Source organism: Tachyglossus aculeatus, chromosome 7, assembly GCF_015852505.1.
Source record: "Tachyglossus aculeatus isolate mTacAcu1 chromosome 7, mTacAcu1.pri, whole genome shotgun sequence".
NCBI classification, from domain to species: Eukaryota; Metazoa; Chordata; class Mammalia; order Monotremata; family Tachyglossidae; genus Tachyglossus; species Tachyglossus aculeatus.
Genome location: NC_052072.1, coordinates 37882987 through 37901621, shown reverse-complemented (window position 1 = coordinate 37901621; position 18635 = coordinate 37882987). Strand labels below are relative to the sequence as shown.

At 48.7% G+C, this 18635-nt stretch overlaps 1 protein-coding gene across 1 annotated transcript in view; it reads right to left on the bottom strand.

Annotated features, from left to right (window-relative positions):
- Nucleotides 1-16057, bottom strand: part of XXYLT1 (xyloside xylosyltransferase 1) — a 233548-nt gene extending 217491 nt beyond the window's left edge. Inside the window, exon 1 of the mRNA XM_038749676.1 lies at nucleotides 15847-16057. Within this exon, the coding sequence (XP_038605604.1) occupies nucleotides 15847-16038 (192 nt within the window). The 5' untranslated portion in view covers nucleotides 16039-16057. The remainder of the gene's footprint in view (nucleotides 1-15846) is intronic.
- Between the last annotated feature and the right edge of the window lie 2578 nt (nucleotides 16058-18635).

Sequence of the window (18635 nt, the reverse complement as noted above, 5' to 3'; positions counted from 1 at the left end):
AACCAAGCATACTAACAAAATAAAATAAATAGGATAGATATGTACAAGTAAAATAAATAGACTAATAAATATGTACAAACATATATACATATATACAGGTGCTGTGGGGAAGGGAAGGAGGTAAGATGGGGGGATGGAGAGGGAGACGAGGGGGAGAGGAAGGAAGGGGCTCAGTGTGGGAAGGCCTCCTGGAGGAGGTGAGCTCTCAGCAGGGCCTTGAAGGGAGGAAGAGAGCAAGCTTGGCGGATGGGCAGAGGGAGGGCATTCCAGGCAACACAGAGTTAAAAGCCGGGCCGGCCAGGGTTCTGTTACCTAGGCAGCACACGGACCAAAGGCGAAATAATAACAGACGAAGCAGCTAAGTCCAAAAGGCCAGCACATCCTTTCAGAGACTGTCAAACAGAGGCTGGCTCCAGATCAGATTAAAATGTTTTTAGAGTTGTAGAAGTGCCCAATCTTCCCTACGGCTCTGAAACTGTACCAAATGGGAAGACGAGATCCCAAAGAATGCCAGTCAGCCTCTTGGCACGTTCACCATGGCTACCGCAGGAAAGACACTTGAGGAGAAATATATATTGTAATAATAATAATGATGGCATTTGTTAAGCGCTTACTATGTGCAGAGCGCTGTTCTAAGCGCTGGGGGGGATACAAGGTGATCAAGCTGTCCCACGTGGGGCTCACAGTCTTAATCCCCATTTTACAGATGAGGGAACTGAGGCTCAGAGAAGTTAAGTGACTTGCCCAAGGTCACACAGCAGACGTGTGGCGGAGCCGGGATTCGAACCCATGACCTCTGACTCCAAAGCCTATTGTACTCTCCCAAGCGCTTACTACAGTGCTCTGCGCCCAGTAAGCCCTCGGTATGCTTGACTGACTACTGTAAAACCCCCATTTTACAGAAGGAGTAACTGAGGGTAGATACAAGCTAGTCAGGTTGGACACCCAGTCCCTGTCCCACGTGGGTGTCCCAGTCTTAATCCTCATTTTACAAATGAGGGAACTGAGGCCCAGGGAGGTGAAATGACTTGCCCAAGGTCACACACGCAGAGTAAGCGCTTGATAAATACCATTATTACTATTATTAAGTGGTGGAGCTGGGATTATCACCTCCGTCCTTTTGGTGACTGTGCCGCTTCCCTTCCTCACTATCTTGTATCAATCAAACAATCAATCAATCGTATTTATTGAGCGCTTACTATGTGCAGAGCACTGTACTAAGCGCTTGGGAAGTACAAATTGGCATCACATAGAGACAGTCCCTACCCAACAGTGGGCTCACAGTCTAAAGTATCGACATCAGTGCTTAGGAGAGTGCTCGGCACGCGGCGAAGGCACCCCAACTATCACGCCGCAGCTGTAGTCCGCGCCTTCCTGTCCCACCTTTAATAATAATCGTTGTAATAACAGTAATTGTGGCATTTGTTAAGCGCTTACTATGAGCCAAGCACTACGCTAAGCGCCGGGGTGGATATAAGATAATCAGGTTGGACGCAGTTCCTGTTCCACATGGAGCTGTCTTCATCCCCATTTGGACTGGGAGCCCGCTGTCGGGTAGGGACCGTTTCTCTGTGTTGCCAACTTGGACTTCCCAAGCGCTTAGTACAGTGCTCTGCACACAGTAAGTGCTCAATAAACACAATTGAATGAATGAATTTGACAGATGAGGGAACTGAGGCCCAGAGAAGTGAAGTAGCTCGCCCGAGGCCACACAGCAGACAGGTAGTGGAGCTGGAACCTCCTCCAGGAGGCCTTCCCAGACTGAACCCCCTTTTTCCTCTCCTCCCCATCCCCCTCTGCCCTACGTCCTTCCCCACCCCACAGCACCTGTATATATATAAGTAAAACATATATTATTATTGTAAAATAAATACATAATTAATAAAACAATCACATATAATTAAAAATAATTTATAATTAAATAATTAATTATATATTAAATAATATAAATAATATAATTCATATATAATACAATATATTTTATTTATATACATAATATAATAATTTTATATATGGTATGATGAATAATATAATTTAATTGATAAATAATTATTAATTAAATAATAATTAAATAATTATATATAATTAAAATAAAATAAAATGTACAAGTAAACTAAATACAGCGATAAATCTGTACAAATAATATATATATATTATTTGTACAGATTTATCGCTGTATTTATTTTACCTGTACATATTTACTGTTCTATTTATTCTGTTAATGATGTGCATCTAGCTTTATTTCTATTTATCCTGACGACTTGACACCCGTCCTCAGGTTTTGTTGTCCGCCTTCCCCTTCTAGACTGGGAGCCCGTTGTCGGGTAGGGACCGTCTCCACCTGGTGCCGACTTGGACTTCCCAAGCGCTTAGTACAGTGCTCTGCACACAGTAAGCGCTCAATAAATACGACCAAGAGTGAGCCACAACTTCCCCCTGGGGAATCCTCCCTCCCCTCCTCCTCAGATCATCATCATCATCATCTTCAACAACAGCATTTATCGCGTGTATACCGTATGCAGAGCACTGTAGTACTCCCTCGGACCGTCTCTGTATGTTGCCGACTTGTACTTCCCAAGCGCTTAGTACAGTGCTCTGCACACAGTAGATACGATCGACCAACTCTGTTGGAGCGTACCCTCCCGAGCGTTTGGTGCGGGGCTCTCCACCAAGCGAGCGAGCGCTCAGTACATAGCAGGGATCAATCGATAACCAGCGATGGATAAGCAGTATGGCATGGGGATGGGGCACGGGCCTCAGAGTCACAAGGTTTGCTGCCACTTGTCTGCTGCATGACCTTGGGCGAGTCACCTAACTCCTCTGTGCCTCAGTTTCCCCATCTGCAAAATGGGGCTGCAGCCTGTGAGCCCCATGTGGGATAGGGAAGAGGGTCCAACCCAATCTGCTGGTTTCCACCCCGGCTCTTAGAATGGTGCCTGGCACGTGGTAAGTGCCTAGCAAACAAATAATAATGATAATAATAATAATAATAATAATAATATAGCAAACAAATAATAATAATAATAATCATTAATAACAACAAAAATAATAATAATAGCATTTATGAAGCGCTTACTATGTGCAAAGCACTGTTCTAAGCGCTGGGGAGGTTACAAGGTGATCAGGATTGCACATAGTAAGCGCTTAATAAATGTCATCGTTATTATTGACAGCCGGATGCAGCGCTGAGGTGCTCCGCACGCAGTAAGCGCTCAATAAATAGGATTGAATGAATGAATGAATGAACTTGATCATCTTCTATCCCTTAGAACAGTGCTTTGTACATAGTAAGCGCTTAATAAATGTCATCATTATTAATGACAGATGGACGCAGCGCCGAGGACTGTGCACATGGTAAGCGCTTAATAAATGTCATCATTATTATTAACAGCCGGACGCAGCGCTGAGGACAGTGCTCCGCACGCAGTAGGTGCTCAATAAATAGGATTAAATGAAGTAAGCGCTCAATAAATAGGATTCAATGAATGAATGAATGAACCTGATCATCTTGTATCCCTTAGAACAGTGCTTTGTACATAGTAAGCCCTTAATAAATGTCATCATTATTATTAACAGCCGGACGCAGCGCCGAGGACTGTGCACATACTAAGCGCTTAATAAATGTCATCATTATTATTAACGGCCGGATGCAGCGCCGAGGACTGTGCACATGGTAAGCGCTTAATAAATGTCATCATTATTATTGACAGCCGGATGCAGCACCGAGGACGGTGCTCCGCATGCAGTAAGCGCTCAATAAATAGGATTGAATGAATGAACCTGATCATCTTCTGTCCCTTAGAACAGTGCTTTGTACATAGTAAGCGCTTAATAAATGTCATCATTATTATTGACAGCCGGACGCAGCGCCGAGGACTGTGCACATAGTAAGCGCTTAATAAATGTCATCATTATTATTGACAGCCGGACGCAGCGCCGAGGACGGTGCTCCGCACGCAGTAAGCGCTCAATAAATAGGATTGAATGAATGAATGAACCTGATCATCTTGTATCCCTTAGAACAGTGCTTTGTACATAGTCAGCGCTTAATAAATGTCATCATTATTATTGGCAGCCAGACGCAGCGCTGAGGACAGTGCTCCGCACGCAGTAGGTGCTCAATAAATAGGATTAAATGAAGTAAGCGCTCAATAAATAGGACTGAATGAATGAATGGATGAACCTGATCATCTTCTATCCCTTAGAACAGTGCTTTGTACATAGTCAGCGCTTAATAAATGTCATCATTATTATTCACAGCCGGACGCAGCGCCGAGGATTGTGCACATGGTAAGCGCTTAATAAATGTCATCATTATTATTGACAGCCGGACGCAGCGCCGAGGACGGTGCACATAGTAAGCGCTTAATGTCATCATTATTACTGACAGCTGGACGCAGCGCCGAGGACAGTGCTCCGCACGCAGTAAGAGCTCAATAAATAGGATTGAATGAATGAATGAATGAACCTGATCATCTTCTATCCCTTAGAACAGTGCTTTGTACATAGTCAGCGCTTAATAAATGTCATCATTATTATTAACAGCCGGACGCAGCGCCGAGGACTGTGCACATACTAAGCGCTTAATAAATGTTATCATTATTATTAACAGCCGGACGCAGCGCCGAGGACGGTGCTCCGCACGCAGTAAGTGCTCAATAAATAGGATTAAATGAAGTAAGCGCTCAATAAATAGGATTGAATGAATGAATGGATGAACCTGATCATCTTCTATCCCTTAGAACAGTGCTTTGTACATAGTAAGCGCTTAATAAATGTCATCATTATTATTAACAGCCGGACGCAGCGCCGAGGACTGTGCACATACTAAGCGCTTAATAAATGTTATCATTATTATTAACAGCCCGACGCAGCGCTGAGGACGGTGCTCCGCACGCAGTAGGTGCTCAATAAATAGGATTAAATGAAGTAAGCGCTCAATAAATAGGATTGAATGAATGAATGAATGAACCTGATCATCTTCTATCCCTTAGAACAACGCTTTGTACATAGTAAGCGCTTAATAAATGTCATCATTATTATTAACAGCCAGATGCAGCGCCGAGGACTGTGCACATAGTAAGCGCTTAATAAATGTCATCATTATTATTGACAGCCGGACGCAGCGCCGAGGACTGTGCACATAGTAAGCGCTTAATAAATGTCATCATTATTATTGACAGCTGGACGCAGCCCCGAGGATGGTGCTCCGCACGCAGTAGGTGCTCAATAAATAGGATTGAATGAATGAATGAACCTGATCATCTTGTATCCCTTAGAACAGTGCTTTGCACATAGTAAGCGCTTAATAAATGTCATCATTATTAATGACAGATGGACACAGCGCCGAGGACAGTGTTCTGCACACAGTAAGCGCTCAATAAATAGGATTGAATGAATGAATGAACCTGATCATCTTCTATCCCTTAGAACAGTGCTTTGTACATAGTCAGCGTTTAATAAATGTCATCATTATTATTAACAGCCGGACACAGCGCTGAGGACAGTGCTCCGCCCGCACTAACTGCTCAATAAATAGGATTAAATGAAGTAAGCGCTCAATAAATAGGATTGAATGAATGAATGGATGAACCTGATCATCTTCTATCCCTTAGAACAGTGCTTTGTACATAGTCAGCGCTTAATAAATGTCATCATTATTATTCACAGCCGGACGCAGCGCCGAGGATTGTGCACATGGTAAGCGCTTAATAAATGTCATCATTATTATTGACAGCCGGACGCAGCGCCGAGGACGGTGCACATAGTAAGCGCTTAATGTCATCATTATTACTGACAGCTGGACGCAGCGCCGAGGACAGTGCTCCGCACGCAGTAAGAGATCAATAAATAGGATTGAATGAATGAATGAATGAACCTGATCATCTTCTATCCCTTAGAACAGTGCTTTGTACATAGTAAGCGCTTAATAAATGTCATCATTATTATTAACAGCCGGACGCAGCGCCGAGGACTGTGCACATACTAAGCGCTTAATAAATGTTATCATTATTATTAACAGCCGGACGCAGCGCTGAGGACAGTGCTCCGCACGCAGTAGGTGCTCAATAAATAGGATTAAATGAAGTAAGCGCTCAATAAATAGGATTGAATGAATGAATGAATGAACCTGATCATCTTCTATCCCTTAGAACAACGCTTTGTACATAGTAAGCGCTTAATAAATGTCATCATTATTATTAACAGCCGGACGCAGCGCCGAGGACTGTGCACATGGTAAGCGCTTAATAAATGTCATCATTATTATTGACAGCCGGACGCAGTGCCGAGGACGGTGCACATAGTAAGCGCTTAATAAATGTCATCATTATTACTGACAGCTGGACGCAGCGCCGAGGACAGTGCTCCGCACGCAGTAGGCGCTCAATAAATAGGATTGAATGAATGAATGAACCTGATCATCTTGTATCCCTTAGAACAGTGCTTTGCACATAGTAAGCGCTTAATAAATGTCATCATTATTAATGACAGATGGACACAGCGCCGAGGACAGTGCTCTGCACACAGTAAGCGCTCAATAAATAGGGTTGAATGAATGAATGAATGGACAGCCGGACGCAGCGCCAAGGACAGTGCTCGGCACGCAGTAAGCGCTCACTAAATACGACTGAATGAATGACAGTGCTCCGCACGCAGTAGGCGCTCACTAAATACGACTGAATGAATGACCGAATGAGGACAGTGCTCCGCACGCAGTAAGCGCTCACTAAATCAATCAATCGTATTTATTGAGCGCTCACTAAATACGATTGAATGAATGAATGACAGTGCTCCACATGCAGTAGGCGCTCACTGAATACGATTAAATGAATGACAGTGCTCCACACGCAGTAGGCGCTCACTAAATACGACTGAATGAATGAATGACAGTACTCCGCACGCAGTAAGCGCTCACTAAGTACGACTGAATGAATGACCGAATTAGGACAGTGCTCCGCACGCAGTAGGCGCTCACTAAATACGATTGAATGACAGTGCTCGGCACGCAGTAGGCGCTCACTAAATACGACTGAATGAATGACAGTGCTCCGCACGCAATAGGCGCTCACTAAATACGATCGAATGAATGACCGAACGAGGACAGTGCTCCGCACGCAGTAGGCGCTCACTAAATACGACTGAACGAATGGCAATGCTCTGCACGTAGTAAGCGCTCACTGAATACGACTAAATGAATGACAGCGCTCCGTACGCAGTAGGCGCTCACTAAATACCATCGAATGAATGACCGAACGAGGACAGTGCTCCGCACGCAGTAGGCGCTCACTAAATACGACTGAATGAAAGACAGCGCTCCGCGCGTGCTAAGCGCTCACTAAATACGATTGAATGAATGACAGTGCTCCGCACGCAATAGGCGCTCACTAAATACGACTGAATGAATGACAGCGCTCCGCACGTAGTAGGCGCTCACTAAATACGATTAAATGAATGACAGTGCTCCGCACGCAGTAGGCGCTCACTAAATACGACTGAATGAATGAATGACAGTACTCCGCATGCAGTAAGTGCTAAGTACGACTGAATGAATGACCGAATTAGGACAGTGCTCCGCACGTAGTAGGCGCTCACTAAATACGATTGAATGACAGCGCTCCGCACGCAGTAGGCGCTCACTAAATACGACTGAATGAATGACAGTGCTCCGCACGCAATAGGCGCTCACTAAATACAATCCAATGAATGACCGAACGAGGACAGTGCTCTGCACGCAGTAGGCGCTCACTAAATACGACTGAAGGAATGGCAATGCTCTGCACGTAGTAAGCGCTCACTGAATATGTCTGAATGAATGACAGCGCTCCGCACGCAGTAGGCGCTCACTAAATACCATCGAATGAATGACCGAATGAGGACAGCGCTCCGCACGCAGTAGGTGCTCACTAAATACGATTGAATGAAAGACAGCGCTCCGCACGTGCTAAGCGCTCACTAAATACGATTGAATGAATGACAGTGCTCCGCACGCAATAGGCGCTCACTAAATACGACTGAATGAATGACAGCGCTCCGCACGTAGTAGGCGCTCACTGAATACGATTAAATGAATGCCAGTGCTCCACACGCAGTAGGCGCTCACTAAATACGACTGAATGAATGAATGACAGTACTCCGCACGCAGTAAGCGCTCACTAAGTACGACTGAATGAATGACCGAATTAGGACAGTGCTCCGCACGTAGTAGGCGCTCACTAAATACGATTGAATGACAGCGCTCCGCACGCAGTAGGCGCTCACTAAATACGACTGAATGAATGACAGTGCTCCGCACGCAGTGGGCGCTCACTAAATACGATCGAATGAATGACCGAACAAGGACAGAGCTCCGCACGCAGTAGGCGCTCACTAAATACGACTGAACGAATGGCAATGCTCTGCACGTAGTAAGCGCTCACTGAATACGACTGAATGAATGACAGCGCTCCGCACGCAGTAGGCGCTCACTAAATACCATCGAATGAATGACCGAATGAGGACAGCGCTCCGCACGCAGTAGGCGCTCACTAAATACGATTGAATGACAGCGCTCCGCATGTGCTAAGCGCTCACTAAATACGATTGAATGAATGACAGCGCTCCGCACGTCCTAAGCGCTCACTAAATACGACTGAATGAATGACAGTGCTCCGCACCTGCTAAGCGCTCACTAAGTACGACTGAATGAATGACAGCGCTCCGCACGTAGTAGGCGCTCACTAAATACGATTGAATGAATGACAGCGCTCCGCACGCAGTAGGCGCTCACTAAATACGACTGAATGAATGACAGTGCTCCGCACGCAATAGGCGCTCACTAAATACGATCGAATGAATGACCGAACGAGGACAGAGCTCCGCACGCAGTAGGCGCTCACTAAATACGACTGAACGAATGGCAATGCTCTGCACGTAGTAAGCGCTCACTGAATACGACTGAATGAATGACAGCACTCCGCACGCAGTAGGCGCTCACTAAATACCATCGAATGAATGACCGAATGAGGACAGCGCTCCGCACGCAGTAGGCGCTCACTAAATACGATTGAATGAATGACAGCGCTCCGCATGTGCTAAGCGCTCACTAAATACGATTGAATGAATGACAGTGCTCTGCACGCAATAGGCGCTCACTAAATACGACTGAATGAATGACAGTGCTCCGCACGTAGTAGGCGCTCACTAAATACGATTGAATGAATGAATGACAGTGCTCCGCACGCAGTAGGTGCTCGCTAAATTCGGTTGAATGAATGAATGGCAATGCTCCCCACGCAGTAAGCGCTCAATAAATACGATCCAATGAATGACAGCGCTCCGCACGCAGCGGGCGCTCACTAAATACGACTGAATGAATGAATGAACGACAGCGCTCCGCACGTAGTAGGCACTCACTAAATACGATTGATTGTATCTTCCCTTCCCCACAGCACCTGTATATATGTATATATGGTTGTACATATTTATTACTCTATTTATTTATTTATTTATTTATGTTACTTGTACACTTCTATCCTACTTATTTTATTTTGTTGGTATGTTTGGTTCTGTTCTCTGTCTCCCCCTTTTAGACTGTGAGCCCACTGTTGGGTAGGGACTGCCTCTATGTGTTGCCAATTTGTACTTCCCAAGCGCTTAGTACAGTGCTCTGCACATAGTAAGCGCTCAATAAATACGATTGATTGATTGATTGATTGATTGAGTGACCGAATGGCTGTGAGCGGTCCGGCCGTAGTAAGCGGTTAGGAGAGAGGCGGGATGTGGTGTGGGTCTATATGTAGATATGTTTGTACAGATTTATTACTCTATTTATTTTACTTGTACGTATCTATTCTATTTATTTTATTTTGTTAACATGTTTGGTTTTGTTCTCCGTCTCCCCCTTCTAGACTGTGAGCCCACCGCTGGGTAGGGACCGTCTCTAGGTGTTGCCCACTTGGACTTCCCAAGCGCTTAGTCCAGTGCTCTGCACACAGTAGGCGCTCAATAAATACGATTGATGATGATGATATTTCTTACTCTATTTATTTATGTATTTTACTTGTACCTATCTATTCTATTTATTTTATTTGGTTAGTCTGTTTGGTTTTGTTTTCCGTCTCCCCCTTCTAGACTGTGAGCCCACTGTTGAGTAGGGACTGTCTCTATATGTTGCCAACTTGGACTTCCCAAGCGCTTAGTCCAGTGCTCTGCACACAGTAAGCGCTCAATAAATACGATTGATGATGATGATATTTCTTACTCTATTTATGTATTTTACGCGTCCATATCTATTCTATTTATTTTATTTGGTTAGTATGTTTGGTTTTGTTGTCCGTCTCCCCCTTCTAGACTGTGAGCCCACTGTTGGGTAGGGACCGTCTCTAGATGTTGCCCACTTGTACTTAGTCCAGTGCTCTGCACACAGTAAGCGCTCAATAAATACGATTGATGATGATGATATTTCTTACTCTATTTATTTATGTATTTTACTTGTCCATATCTATTCTATTTATTTTATTTGGTTAGTATGTTTGGCTTTGTTGTCCGTCTCCCCCTTCTAGACTGTGAGCCCGCTGTTGGGTAGGGACCGTCTCTAGATGTTGCCCACTTGGACTTAGTCCAGTGCTCTGCACACAGTAAGCGCTCAATAAATACGATTGATGATGATGATATTTCTTACTCTATTTATTTATGTATTTCACTTGTCCATATCTATTCTATTTATTTTATTTGGTTAGTATGTTTGGCTTTGTTCTCCGTCTCCCCCTTCTAGACTGTGAGCCCGCTGTTGGGTAGGGACCGTCTCTAGATGTTGCCCACTTGGACTTAGTCCAGTGCTCTGCACACAGTAAGCGCTCAATAAATACGATTGATGATGATGATATTTCTTACTCTATTTATTTATGTATTTCACTTGTACCTATCTATTCTATTTATTTTATTTGGTTAGTCTGTTTGGTTTTGTTGCCCGTCTCCCCCTTCTAGACCGCGAGCCTGCTGTTGGGTAGGGACCATCTCTAGATGTTGCCCACTTGTACTTCCCAAGCGCTTAGTCCAGTGCTCTGCACACAGTAAGTGCTCAATAAATACGATTGATGATGATGATATTTCTTTATTTATTTTACTTGTCCCTATCTATTCTATTTATTTTATTTTGTTAGTATGTTTGGTTTTGTTGTCCGTCTCCCCCTTCTAGACTGCGAGCCCGTTGTTGGGTAGGGACCATCTCTAGATGTTGCCCGCTTGGACTTCCCAAGCGCTTAGTCCAGTGCTCTGCACACAGTAAGCGCTCAATAAATATGATTGATGATGATGATGATATTTCTTACTCTATTTATGTATTTTACTTGTACCTATCTATTCATTTTATTTGGTTAGTATGTTTTGTTCTGTTGTCTGTCTCCCCCTTCTAGACTGTGAGCCCGCTGTTGGGTAGGGACCGTCTCTAGATGTTGCCCGCTTGTACTTCCGAAGCGCTTAGTCCAGTGCTCTGCACACAGTAGGCGCTCAATAAATACAATTGATGATGATGATATTTCTTACTCTATTTATTTATTTATTTATTTTACTTGTACATATCTATCCTATTTATTTTATTAATATGTTTTGTTTTGTTCTCTGTCTCCCCCTTCTAGACCGTGAGCCCGCTTTTGGGTAGGGACCGTCTCTACATGTTGCCAACTTGGGCTTCCCAAGCGCTCAGTCCAGTGCTCTGCACACAGTAGGCGCTCAATAAATACGATTGATGATGATGACATTTCTTACTCTATTTATGTATTTTACTCATCCATATCTATTCTACTTATTTTATTTGGTTAGTCTGTTTGGTTTTGTTGTCCGTCTCCCCCTTCTAGACTGTGAGCCCGCTGTTGGGTAGGGACCGTCTCTAGATGTTGCCTGCTTGGACTTCCCAAGCGCTTAGTCCAGTGCTCCGCACACAGTAGGCGCTCAATAAATACGATTGATGACGCTGATGATATTTCTTACTCTATTTATTTATTTTACTTGTCCATATCTATTCTATTTATTTTATTTGGTTAGTATGCTTGGCTTTGTTCTCCGTCTCCCCCTTCTAGACAGTGAGCCCGCTGTTGGGTAGGGACCGTCTCTAGATGTTGCCCACTTGGACTTAGTCCAGTGCTCTGCACACAGTAAGTGCTCAATAAATATGACTGATGATGATATTTCTTACTCTATTTATGTATTTTACTTGTACCTATCTATTCTATTTATTTTATTTTGTTAGTATGTTTGGTTTTGTTCCCCGTCTCCCCCTTCTAGACTGTGAGCCCGCTGTTGGGTAGGGACCGTCTCTCTATGTTGCCCACTTGTACTTCCCAAGCGCTCAGTCCAGTGCTCCGCACACAGTAAGCGCTCAATAAATACGATTGAATAAATGAATGAATATGTACACGCCCACTGTTGGGTAGGGACCATCTCTCTATGTTGCCAACTTGTACTTCCCAAGCGCTTAGTCCAGTGCTCTGCAGCTCTGCACACAGTAAGCGCTCAATCATCATCATCATCATCATCAATCGTATTTATTGAGCGCTTACTGGGTGCAGAGCACTGGACTAAGCGCTTGGGAAGTCCAAGTGGGCAACATCTAGAGACGGCCCCTACCCAACAACGGGCCCACAGTCTAGAAGGGGGAGACAGACAACAAAACATACTAACAAAATAAAATAAATAGAATAGATATGTACAAGCAAATAAATAAATAAATCAATAGAGTAATAAATATGTACAAACTTATGTACAATAAATACGATTGAATGAATGAATATGTACACGCCCGCTGTTGGGTAGGGACCGTCTCTATGTGTTGCCCACTTGGACTTCCCAAGTGCTCAGTCCAGTGCTCTGCACACAGTAAGCGCTCAATCATCATCATCATCATCATCATCAATCGTATTTATTGAGCGCTTACTGGGTGCACAGCACTGGACTAAGCGCTTGGGAAGTACAAATTGGCAACATATAGAGACGGTCCCTACCCAACAGTGGGCTCACAGTCTAGAAGGGGGAGACAGACAACAAAACCAAACATACTAACAAAATAAAATAAATAGAATAGATATGTACAAGCAAATAAATAAATAAATCGAGTAATAAATATGTACAAACTTATATACAATAAATACGATTGAATGAATGAATATGTACACGCCGGCTGTTGGGTAGGGACCGTCTCTATGTGTTGCCCACTTGGACTTCCCAAGCGCTCAGTCCAGTGCTCTGCACACAGTAAGCGCTCAATCATCATCATCAATCGTATTTATTGAGCGCTTGCGGTTTGCAGAGCACTGGACTAAGCGCTTGGGAAGTCCAAGTTGGCAACATCTAGAGACAGTCCCTACCCAACAGTGGGCTCACAGTCTAAAAGGGGGAGACAGAGAACAAAACCAAACATACTAACAAAATAAGATCAAGAGAATAGATAGGCACAAGCAAAATAAATAAATGAGTAATAAATACACAGAGAGACAGTCCCTACCCAACGGCGGGCTCACAGTCTAAAAGGGGGACACGGAGAACAAAACCAAACATACTAACAAAATAAAATCAAGAGAATAGATAGGCACAAGCAAAATAAATAAATAATAGAGTAATAAATACATAGAGAGACAGTCCCTACCCAACGGCGGGCTCACAGTCTAAAAGGGGGAGACGGAGAACAAAACCAAACATACTAACAAAATAAAATCAAGAGAATAGATAGGTAGAAGCAAAATAAATAAATGAGTAATAAATATGTACAAACTTATATACAATAAATACGATTGAATGAATATGTACACGCCCACTGTGGGTAGGGACTGTCTCTATGTGTTGCCCACTTGGACTTCCCAAGCGCTCAGTACAGTGCTCCGCACACAGTAAGCGCTCAATCATCATCAATCGTATTTATTGAGTGCTTACTGTGTGCAGAGCACTGTAGTAAGCGCTTGGGAAGTCCAAGTTGGCAACATAGAGAGACAGTCCCTACCCAACGGCGGGCTCACAGTCTAAAAGGGGGACACGGAGAACAAAGCCAAACCTACTAACGAAATAAAATCAAGAGAATAGATAGGTACAAGCAAAATAAATGAGTAATAAATATTTGTACAAACTTATATACAATAAATACGATTGAATGAATATGTACACGCCCACTGTGGGTAGGGACTGTCTCTATGTGTTGCCCACTTGGACTTCCCAAGCGCTCAGTACAGTGCTCCGCACACAGTAAGCGCTCAATCATCATCATCAATCGTATTTATTGAGCGCTTACTGTGTGCAGAGCGCTTGGGAAGTCCAAGTTGGCAACATCTAGAGACAGTCCCTACCCAACAGTGGGCTCACAGTCTAAAAGGGGGAGACGGGGAACAAAACCAAACATACGAACAAAATAAGATCAAGAGAATAGATATGCAGAAGCAAAATAAATAAATGAGTAATAAATACACAGAGAGACAGTCCCTACCCAACGGCGGGCTCACAGTCTAAAAGGGGGACACGGAGAACAAAACCAAACATACGAACAAAATAAAATCAAGAGAATAGATAGGCACAAGCAAAATAAATAAATAATAGAGTAATAAATACATAGAGAGACAGTCCCTACCCAACGGCGGGCTCACAGTCTAAAAGGGGGAGACGGAGAACAAAACCAAACATACTAACAAAATAAAATCAAGAGAATAGATAGGTACAAGCAAAATAAATGAGTAATAAATATGTACAAACTTATATACAATAAATACGATTGAATGAATATGTACACGCCCACTGTGGGTAGGGACTGTCTCTATGTGTTGCCCACTTGGACTTCCCAAGCGCTCAGTACAGTGCTCCGCACACAGTAAGCGCTCAATCATCATCATCAATCGTATTTATTGAGCGCTTACTGTGTGCAGAGCACTGTAGTAAGCGCTTGGGAAGTCCAAGTTGGCAACATAGAGAGACAGTCCCTACCCAACAGCGGGCTCACAGTCTAAAAGGGGGAGACGGAGAACAAAACCAAACATACTAACAAAATAAAATCAAGAGAATAGATAGGTACAAGCAAAATAAATAAATGAGTAATAAATATGTACACACTTATATACAATAAATACGATTGAATGAATGAATATGTACACGCCCGCTGTTGGTAGGGACTGTCTCTACGTGTTGCCCACTTGGACTTCCCAAGCGCTTAGTCCAGTGCTCTGCACACAGTAAGCGCTCAATCATCTCACAGTCTCACAGTCTAAAAGGGGGACACGGAGAACAAAACCAAACCTACTAACAAAATAAAATCAAGAGAATAGATAGGTACAAGCAAAATAAATAAATAATAGAGTAATAAATATGTACACACATATACAATAAATACGATTGAATGAATGAATATGTACACGCCCGCTGTTGGTAGGGACCGTCTCTATGTGTTGCCCACCTGGACTTCCCAAGCGCTCAGTACAGTGCTCAGCACACAGTAAGCGCTCAATCATCATCATCATCATCATCAATCGTATTTATTGAGCGCTTACTGGGTGCAGAGCGCTTGGGAAGTCCAAGTTGGCAACCTAGAGAGACGGTCCCTACCCAACAACGGGCCCACAGTCTAGAAGGGGGAGACGGACAACAAAAGTAAACCTACTAACAAAATAAAATAAATAGAATAGACATGTACAAGTAAATAAATCAATCAATAGAGTAATAAACATGTACAAACTTATATACAATAAATACGATTGAATGAATGAATAGGTACACGCCCGCTGTTGGGTAGGGCCCGTCTCTATGTGTTGCCCACTTGGACTTCCCAAGCGCTCAGTCCAGTGCTCCGCACACGGTAGGCGCTCAATAAATAGGATTGATGATGCTGCTGCTGATGACCTGATAGGGGCCGTCGTGGTGTTGGGTGAGTTGGCGGAGGGTCCCCCGGGCCAGGGCTGCGCTGGGCGGGTCGGTGAGCAGGTGCAGGGCGAGAGGGCGGCGGGGCCCCAGCCGCGCCCCGCGCAGCAGGGAGCGCAGGGACTCCGCGGCCCGCGCCCACAGCCCCGCCCGACGCTCCGCCTTCGTCAGCATCACCAACACGTGCTCCGCGGGAGGGGGCGGCGGAGGATCCGCGGCCGTCCGCCCAGACGAGCCCCCGTAGTAGAAGGCGCCGGCGGCCAGCAGGGCGGCGCCGGCGGCCAGCAGCAGCGCGCACGGCCGCGCGGCCCGGCGCCCGCCCATCCTCCGCGCTCCGCCGCGCGCCGGCCGCGGAGCTCCGCGCGGGGGCGCGGGGGGCCGATCGGAGGCCCCAGGGGGGGCGGCCGCGGCCAATCAGCGGCGGGCGGGGGAGCGAGGGGGGCGGCCGCCGCCAATCGGAGACGGGCGGCGGGGCGGAGGGGGGCCGCGGGGCGGACGCGCCCAATCAGCGGTGCGGAAGGGGGCGGGGGGAGGAGGGAGGGAGGGAGGGAGGGCCGCGGGGCGGTTGCGGCCAATCAGAGGAGAGCGGGGGGGGGGCGGGGAAGGAGGGAATCATAGGGAGCGGCCGCGGCCAATCAGCGGCGACCCTGGAGGCGGGGGAGGAGAGCCGCGGCCAATCAGCGGAGAGCGGAGAGCGGGGGGGCGGGGGGAGGAGGGAAGCATACGGAGCGGCCGCGGCCAATCAGCGGACACCGAGGCGGTGGGGGAGGAGGGAGGGAGGGAGGGAGGGAGGATCACGGCCAATCAGAGTCGAGCTGGGGGAAGAGGGAGGGCCGCGGGGCGGCCGCGGCCAATCCGCAGAGAGCGGGGGGGGGCGGGGGGAGGAGGGAGGAAGAGCCGCGGAGCGGTCGCGGCCAATCAGAGACGAGCGGGGGGGGCGGGGGAGGAGGGAAGCATAGGGAGCGGCCGCGGCCAATCAGCGGCGACCGAGGAGGCGGGAGAGGAGGGCCGCGGCCAATCAGCGGAGAGCGGGGGGGCGGGGGGAGGAGGGGAGCATACGGAGAGGCCGCGGCCAATCAGCGGCGACCGAGGCGGCGGGGAGGAGGGAGGGAGGACCGCGGCCAATCAGAGACGAGCCGGGGGGGGGCGGAGGGAGGGCCGCGTGGCGGCCGCGCCCAATCAGCGGTGAGAAAGGGGGCTGGAGGCGGAGGGAGGGAGGGCCGCGGGGAGGTCGCGGCCAATCCGCAGAGAGCGGGGGGGCGGGAGGAGGAGGGAGGAAGAGCCGCGGAGCGGTCGCGGCCAATCAGAGACGAGCGGGGGGCGGTGCGGGGGAGGAGGGAACCATAGGGAGCGGCCGCGGCCAATCAGCGGCGAGCGGGGGAGCGAGGGGGGCGGCCGCGGCCAATCGGAGACGGGGCGGGGGGGCGGGCGGGGGAGGAGGGAGCGGCCGCGGCCAATCAGAGGTGCGGAAGGGGGCGGGGGGAGGAGGGAGGGAGGGAGGGCCGCGGAGCGGCCGCGGCCAATCAGAGGAGAGCGGGGGGGCGGTGGGGAGGAGGGAATCATAGGGAGCGGCCGCGGCCAATCAGCGGCGACCGAGGAGGCGGGAGAGGAGGGCCGCGGCCAATCAGCGGAGAGCGGGGGGGGGCAGGGGGAGGAGGGGAGCATACGGAACGGCCGCGGCCAATCAGCGGCGACCGAGGCGGCGGGGGAGGGGAGGGAGGACCGCGGCCAATCAGAGACGAGCGGGGGGGCGGAGGGTGAGCCGCGGGGCGGCCGCGCCCAATCAGCGGTGCGGAAGGGGGCGGGGGGACGAGGGAGGGAGGGAGGGCCGCGGGTCGGCCGCGGCCAATCAGCGGAGAGCGGGGGGGCGGGGGGAGGAGGGAGGAAGAGCCGCGGAGCGGCCGCGGCCAATCAGAGACGAGCGGGGGGGGGGCGGGGGAGGAGGGAAGCATAGGGAGCGGCCGCGGCCAATCAGCGGCGAGCGGGGGAGCGAGGGGAGCGGTCGCGGCCAATCATCAGAGACGGGGGGCGGGGGGGCGGGGGAGGAGGGAAGCATAGGGAGCGGCCGCGGCCAATCAGCGGAGACCGAGGCCGTGGGGGAGGAGGGAGGGAGGGAGGATCGCGGCCAATCAGAGACGAGCTGGGGGGAAGCGGGAGGGCCGTGGGGCGGCCGCGGCCAATCCGCAGAGAGCGGGGGGGGCGGGGGGAGGAGGGAGGAAGAGCCGCGGAGAGGTCGCGGCCAATCAGAGACGAGCTGGGGGGGCGGGGGAGGAGGGAAGCATAGGGAGCGGCCGGGGCCAATCAGCGGCTAGCGGGGGAGCGAGGGGGGCGATCGCGCCCAATCAGAGACGAGCGGCGTGGGGGGGGGGAAGCATAGGGAGCGGCCGCGGCCAATCAGCGGCGACCGAGGCGGCGGGGGAGGAGGGGGGCGGAGGGAGGGCCGCGGGGCGGCCGCTCCCAATCAGCGGTGAGAAAGGGGGCGGGGGGAGGTGGGAGGGAGGGCCCCGGGGCGGCCGCGGCCAATCAGCGGAGAGCGGGGGAGCGGCCGCGGCCAATCAGCGGCGACCGAGGCGGCTGGGGCGGAGGGAGGGAGGGAGGGAGGATCGCGGCCAATTAGAGATGAGCGGGGGGGCGGAGGGAGGGCCGCGGGGCGGCAGCGCCCAGTCAGTGGTGCGGAAGGGGCGGGGGGAGGTGGGAGGGAAAACCGCGGGGCGGTCGCGGCCAATCAGCGGAGAGCGGGTGGGCGGGGGGAGGAGGGAGGAAGAGCCGCG